Source organism: Oryza brachyantha, chromosome 9, assembly GCF_000231095.2.
Source record: "Oryza brachyantha chromosome 9, ObraRS2, whole genome shotgun sequence".
NCBI lineage: Eukaryota > Viridiplantae > Streptophyta > Magnoliopsida > Poales > Poaceae > Oryza > Oryza brachyantha.
The window spans coordinates 8472407-8480070 of record NC_023171.2 but is presented as its reverse complement, the minus strand read 5'-3'; the positions used below and the strand labels follow the sequence as shown (position 1 = coordinate 8480070).

Genomic DNA, 7664 nt, shown 5'->3' with positions numbered 1-7664 from the left:
TACTAAACTTTAGCCCTTGTCGTATTGGATGAATTGGAGTATTATAGACTACTTATAAAACTAATTAAAAAATGAGAGCTAATTCGTACGACAAATTTTTTAAGCCTAATTAATCCATAATTAGTGCATATTTACTGTAGCATAACATATGCTAACCATGGATTAATTAGGCTTAATATATTCGTCTCGCGAATTAGTCCAAGATTATGGATGTGTTTTATTAAGAGGAAACTTGCAAGGATGCCATTATAATTTTACAAAATTAGAGATATGTCATCCTGACCTACATGTCATTGACTCATGCGGGTCCTACATGTTATTGATGTACCAATGTCATATCTTTAATTTTACAAAAATTATAATAACACGATTGAAAATTTTTCTGTATTAATAGTTTACGTTTAATATTTATAATAGGTGTCCAAATGTGACTAAATTTTCGGTCCCAGCACCCCAGCGTACAAACTGCTACCCATAATACCCCGAACAATGCCTGTCACGGCCTCACGGACCAATGCACAGCAAAGCAGGGAATGCACGGCAGTTGAATCCAGTACTCACCAATCAATTCTGTTCATCCCCACCACAGACGTTATTACCAGCTTTTCCCGAAATCCAATTCAAACCAGTGACAGTTCGATATAAGAAAAAAAAAGTTTTAGGGTCCCTTTTGAATCATTGTGTTGGAATTTTACAGGATTCAAATCCTGTATTATTTTTTATATAGTAATTTAAAATAAATTATTAAATTTCCTAAATTGTATGAAATTCCTAATATACGGTACTCCCTCCATTCACAAAATACAAGTAGTATTCCTTTAGCACATAGTACTTCGTATTAAAGTTACTAGGTCAAATGATGATCTTTTCAGTTACTTTAGTAGTAGTCAGTTTTTAAATTTTGAAGGGCCTAGGTTCTCTTGCCAAGCGTGTATCATTAATGTGACGAGAATTACAGCAATCAGCACAGAAAATAGTTACATCGTGTTTCAAAATTTGAGTTACGTACATATTTATATTTTGAAATGGAAGGACCGCACTCCATGTAGATTTTAAAAGAAAATCAGCAAGAGTTGCAACTTAGATTTTTTTCAGCCCCCCTTTTTTTAGATTATAAATCAAAATTTAAATTTTCAATTTTAACTTTAGAGTATATTTTTGGGTTTTTTCATCGTAACTTATTTTTTAGCCTCAGATTTTAGATCGCTAATAGATCGCTAAGTATAATTTTTACCCCTAAATTATTTATATTTATAATATACCATTTGAACCTTTCCCGAATAAGCCACATGACACCTCTTTAAGTCAATCTTTTCTTCTTCATCTTCATCTGTTCATAAATTTTTATAATCATGTTCATAAAGAGACCATGTCCTACACCCATTTTATAACTTAAAAGTTTCTGGCGTTATCTATATTTATATAAATATAAATGTCAGTGAATCATGTATGAATAATACATATTCATTAATGGATAATATGTAGCGATAGCTAAAACGTCTTTTGTGTTTCCGTCACAGGTAATAAGAGCTTGCAACAGCATAACAGGGCACTCGTACGTATGCAAACTGAAAGCCAAAATGAAAAAAACACTCGTCTTTTTCTAATGCTTATAAATCAAAATTTAAATTTTTAACTTTAAATTTAAAAATAATTTTAGAGGTTTTTTATCGAAGTTTATTTTTCAGCCTTAGCTTTTAAATCACTAAGAATACATATATATTTTTTTCATAAATTTTTTCGTTTATAAGTATGTCATTTATATTTCGATGAAACACCTGGATATACATGCATATGCAACCCCTTTTCGCTTCTACCTAGGCTTATAAGCCAATTTGAATTTCTAAAACTAAATTTAGAATTGTTTTTAAGAGTTTTTTTATTAAAGTTTATTTCCTAATATTAACTTCTAAATCTTAAATATATATATATATATTATTCGCTAATTTTAGTTTTCGTTTGCCGTGCCCGGCTAAGCACCACGAGAATCGTGTCAATTTCCGCGTTCAAAATGCAAAACTCAAACAGTGGCAGCCGCAGCCGCAGCTCGCCACCCGAGGACAGAGGGTCTCACCATTAAAGCCACCGCTGCTCTCGCCACAGCAGCAGCAGAGCGTGTCCGACCGCGCGTGCGCGTGTGTGTACGTGAGAGAGAGAGACGGAGAGGTCCTCGTCAGCTACGATGCCGGCGCTCCCCCTCCTCCTGTCGCTCGTCGTGCTCGCCGGCGCCGACGCGAGGCCGCCGCCACTGCGGCTCGTCCGCCCCGCGCGGAGCATCGCCTTCGACGAAGGCTACGCGCAGATGTTCGGCGACGGCAACCTCGCTCTGCTCCGCGACGGCCGCCGCGTCCACCTCTCTCTCGACGAGTCCACCGGTGAGGCGCTCGCGCCATGCTTGAGCTTTCCTCCCCCATGGGCAAGGGCCGCTGCCTGAAAATGTGATTTCTATGTAATCTAGGGGGCGCATTGCACTTTTTAAATTTCGAATAGGTCCTTCCTGCACGCAAAGGGAGAATCTTTATGTGATATTGATATAATTTGGGGTGTTCTTTGCAAAACTGACTTCTTCGTCTTCCTCCGCTCCGCAGGCGCCGGGTTCGCCTCGCAGGACCTCTTCCTCCACGGCTTCTTCAGCGCCGCCATCAAGCTCCCCGCCGACTACGCCGCCGGAGTGGTCGTCGCATTCTACGTGCGTCTCCGCCATCCTCCTCCTTTCCGGGCTCCCGCTGCCCTGCCCAGCCCAGCAACAAATCGTGAAATCGATCGATCGCCGGTGAGCTTATCTAAAAGAAAAAAAATGGTTGCTGTTTGTGGCTGCAGCTGTCGAACGGCGACACGTACGAGAAGACCCACGACGAGCTGGACTTCGAGTTCCTGGGCAACGTTCGGGGCCGCGAGTGGCGGGTGCAGACCAACGTGTACGGCAACGGCAGCACCGCCGCCGGCCGGGAGGAGCGCTACGACCTCCCCTTCGACCCCACCGACGCCTACCACCATTACTCCATCCTCTGGACCCGCCACCGCATCATGTGAGCCATTCAAAAAAAAGAACTTTTAATTTTGCTGCTCTGCTCGTGTCGTGTCGTCATACTCTCACCCTTGGAGAATTTCAGTGCGCGTCGCCTGGATTCCCTTTACAAAAAGAAGAGTAGATTTATGTCGGATTTGTTTGAAAATTTGGGGAGATTATCCTTTTTTGGAGCAGTTTCTACGTGGACGAGACGCTGATCAGGGAGGTGGTGAGCACGGCGGCGATGGGCGCGGCGTTCCCGTCGAAGCCGATGTCGGTGTACGCCACCATCTGGGACGGCTCCGCCTGGGCGACGCTCGGCGGCCGCTACAGGGTCAACTACAAGTACGCGCCCTTCGTCGCCGAGTTCGCCGACCTCGTCCTCCACGGCTGCGCCGTCGACCCCGCCGAGAAACACTCCGCCGCCGCGGCGGCGGCGGCGGCGACGTCGTGCGCGGACGCGGCGGGCTACGAGGGGGCTGCCGCCGTGTCCGTGCCGCAGCGGGCCGCGATGGCGGCGTTCCGGCGCGGCCACATGTCCTACTCCTACTGCCACGACCGGAGGAGGTACCCGGTCGCGCTGTCCGAGTGCGCGCTCCCCGGCACCGGCGCCGGCGCCGGCGTCGCCTCGCTCGCCCGCGTGTTCGGCCCCGACGGGATGCGGCTCGACGGCCGCCACCGCCGCCCGCGCCGCACCCCCGACGCCTCGTCGTAGCCCGCGCGCGCGGGACTGTACAGTAGCAGCGCCGTGGAGTCCGGCCGGGACGGTACGCCATTGTCACGGCGCCATGTGATGTGACGTCAGCTAGCTTGCCTACGATTATTGCCGCATTCCATGGATGCATCCGTGTGCCGATTGAATTGAATTTGATCAAACCAAAAAAACGAAAACACTTCGTTTCCTTTCTCAGGGAAGGAAGGAGCGAGTAAGGTGATGAATCCATTGCATTGTGCTCCAATCGAATTAAGTTTATCGATTCAGGAATTCTCTTGTAGGTTGTTAAGACGAAAACTTTAGGGCTCCATTGGAACGCATGATTCGGAAAACGCATATAACGAAAAAAAAAATACAGGAACAGATGTTCCAAAGAAAAGAGGGGAGTTTTTGGGGAATTTCATGGAACTGCATTGTTTCCTATGAAAATGGTGTAAAATTTATGTGTCCTGAAAGAGCCCTAAATAGATCATTTTATAGGAATTTCAGAAGATTTTGTAGAAACTCATATTCTTTTCGTAAGGTTTGAAGCTTTTGATTCCCTATATTTCTTCCAGTTTTCAATTATGGGAAATTAGGGGATTTTCAATTACTAATCTTCGTCACCTCACCCAAAGCAGCACTCAAATGGAATCTCCTGGCTGCTGAATGAATCAACAAGGAAACAACAAAGAGTACTCCTAGATGTTACTACTGCAACAAACCTGCTTAATTCCAGTCACGGGTTGTTTTCCTGGATGCAAGCAGCAGGCAGGCACAAACCAACAAACACTGTATGGCAGCTTTTGAGATAAACGTTGTGCTATGGTTTTTTTTTTCATTAATTCAGTTTCGTTTATATTCTTCAATAGCAATAATAAAAAAATAAATAATCTAAAAATCTGAACATATGAGATGTAATGCAGAACACTAGTGATTATTGACATATTTGTAAATAAAAATAATTTATATATAAAACTTTTATATACATATTCTTAGTGTGATAAAAGCCAGTGCAGAAAAAAAAATTGGTGAAAAAATCTTAAAATCAATTTCATATTTAAAGTTAAATATTTAAATTTTGAGGTATAAACAGAACAATAAGAAAAAAAAAGAGATAGGGTGATACTCGCACTGACATAATTTGGATAGTTTGAGATGATTTGGAACCCCCAATCCATTACGGTGTAGCCCCAGCCATCAGCCTCGTCTCCTTCCAACAACCATGACACCAACATGGACTCGACGACGAACCTCGACTAATGGTGACGGTGATGAGTGAGAAGCAGCCACCCGTTGATGACTGCAGTCAGGGACTATTTTTTTTTTTGATAAATAATAAAATTAATCGCTATAGAATCGGAAACCTATTTTAAAATATAAGAAAATATTTTTTAATAAAATTTTAATTATAAGAATAATCGTTTAATAAACATCCCACCGTCACGTAGTCGAGAAGTAAGATGAAGTTTTGCGCAGGAGCTTGTGAGCTGCCTGACGACCAAAGGAGAGTCCAGTTGTTTCGCCATGGCACAGGGCACGCTCCTTCAGGTGCTCTTCCTCCATGCATCGAGCACGGAGTGTCTCAAGTTTTGTCTTCAACAAAACAACTGGTTGTTTTTACGTATGACTTCCAATGCAGGGTTAAAAAGAGATGCTTGCGTAAAAAAAATAGTATAGTACTTAGCTTAATCATATTATTAAACACCTAACTAAATACTCTGTATTGGAGGTACCATAAGCTTGCAGCCGACTTGGACACAAGAACTAGCAAACTCTGTGGGAGAAACAAGTGGATCCCCTATTAATAATGAAGAAATAACCACTATATGAGTGGGTTAAGACGAGGTTGTAAAGCGTCTTAAAGTCGATTTGCTAGCTATATTATTAACTTTGCCCAATCCTGGAATTGAGACCCGGTGAATTTTGGTGTAGTCATACCCAGCTGGCCTGGTCGGGTTGGCACGGGTCATTAGGCACGGACTCTATATAACAGGCCATGCAATGCGGTGGACTAACAAAGGTACGTTAGGACGTTTCGTCCACAAAATATGAAAACTGAGATTTGGGGAAAAAACAAAACAATGAAAATTAGGAAGAAAAAAATGAAAAAAAATCGAAAATAGAGAAACACATAGAAAATTTAGGAAATGGAAAATATGAAAAAAAAATGAGAAAATGAAAAAAAAATAAGTGGGCCAGCCGGTCATGCCAGTGCCGCCCGGGCAGCCCGTGGCAGACAATGGTCCGAGACATCGCCTAAGCACGACACAACCAACTCCGGCCGTGTCTGAGTTGTGCCGAGCCCATCACTGTTTATCCGTGCTTGGGCTGGTACGCTGGAGCCATTTAGCCATGGCTAATTTGTTGAAATTATTGCCATTCTTGTATTTATACGGCTAAAATCATGTCGCCCTATTTAGTCCTAATTTTACCCCCTTGATTAACTAAGAATTAAAGAGAAACACTTTCTTTTTCATATCCCTCCGTAATACTAGTTCTTAGGGGAAAAAATAAAAAAAATCTATAGGACGGTGTCTCGTCCATGCTGTTTGGAACGAAACACCTTAGTTCCTATCAAAACGTACATTTAGCGTTGTGCGTGGCCTATCCTACTGTCACCCAAGACCATTTTAGTTTTATTTCTTTTTATAAGTATTTTCAATAGTTTATCACTTGGTACCACTCTAATATTAACTTGTACCATTCTGGTATCAGCTAGTAACATCCTAGTTTCAGTTAATACTAAGTATGAGGTGTCATCCCATGAGTATCAGTTGGTATCGGTGCAATACCTGTCTTGATGGGGTATCAGGTTTGTTATCTTGTAGAAATCATTTCGTTTCAAAATGATATACCGTACCATAGCAGTTCCTTCTCTTTTTTACCAAACAAATACTAGTACTATCTTGCTATTAGATAAATTTCCAGAAGCAATGTCCAGAAATTTTATTTCAATATGCAGGTCGAGGTAAGCCACACCCGTCTGGAAGAGGGTACACACAGATTTGTGTTGCTTTATTTCAATGGAGAAAAATAAAATACTCTCTCTCAATCAACATTTAAGGGAATTATTAACGACAGGTTAATCTCAGGCACAGAAATGTCCCCGACAAAGAACACGAATAGTTTTCAATTTTTTTTTAGATAATGGAATAGTTTCCAAATATATCTACGTTCATGATTCACATTTTCGTTTCAGCGAAGAAGCGAGAGCCATCTGTTTTTTTATTTGATGCCGTTAACTTTTAAATCTATACTCGATCATTCATGTTTTGTAATGTAAATATGTAAAAATTTTAAGTCATACTAAAGCTCCATTAGTAATAAATCAAATTAAAAAAATAATTAATACTTATATAATTTTTTAAATAATACGAATACAGACTTAAAAGTCAACAGCATCAAATTAAAAAAAAAAGAGTTTCAAAAACTGAAATGCTCCAAACATCACCCTCTGTTGCACAGATTTCTCACGACGCGCACGTTTTCCAGAATTCCTTCGTGGCTTGTAGTTTTTCGTGTGATGCACAGCCTCAAACCACATATTCTGAGTTCATTTCGTTTTGAGTTTTATTTCTGTACTGTTTCGAACTAAATCCGGTTACTATCCATCTCTGAAGATTGGGATCTTTCTTTTTTGGGCTTTCATATCGGCGGGCCGGATTCCGGAGGCCGAGCGAGGCCCATCGCCTGAACCCAAATCCGCCCGTGTTTTCAGCCCACCGACCCAAACCAATCGAGCCCAATCCATCAAAACTTTTGGACCATACCTTACCGATCCATTTCAGTTAAATGGGATGAAACCATTTTGAGCCCATGGGCTCGGCCATAGGTCCCCATGGGCCATGGCCCACGTCGCCGTACGCAGCATAGCAGATCATGGCCCAACAGATGCTCTTGCGTGCGGCGCTGGCGACGCTGGGCCAGATTCGATCTGCTGGCCCAATGCCGGCCCAC

General features: G+C 42.4%; 1 protein-coding gene across 1 annotated transcript; it reads left to right on the top strand.

The window, feature by feature from the left end:
• Nucleotides 1–2124: 2124 nt before the first annotated feature.
• LOC102718207 (probable xyloglucan endotransglucosylase/hydrolase protein 28) lies at nucleotides 2125–3725 on the top strand. The gene is made up of 4 exons (XM_006661134.2): nucleotides 2125–2375; nucleotides 2589–2689; nucleotides 2821–3029; nucleotides 3206–3725. Exons 1-4 carry the CDS (start codon nucleotides 2183–2185, stop codon nucleotides 3723–3725), a joined length of 1023 nt encoding a protein of 340 aa, XP_006661197.2. The 5' UTR covers nucleotides 2125–2182.
• The last annotated feature ends 3939 nt before the right edge of the window (nucleotides 3726–7664 follow it).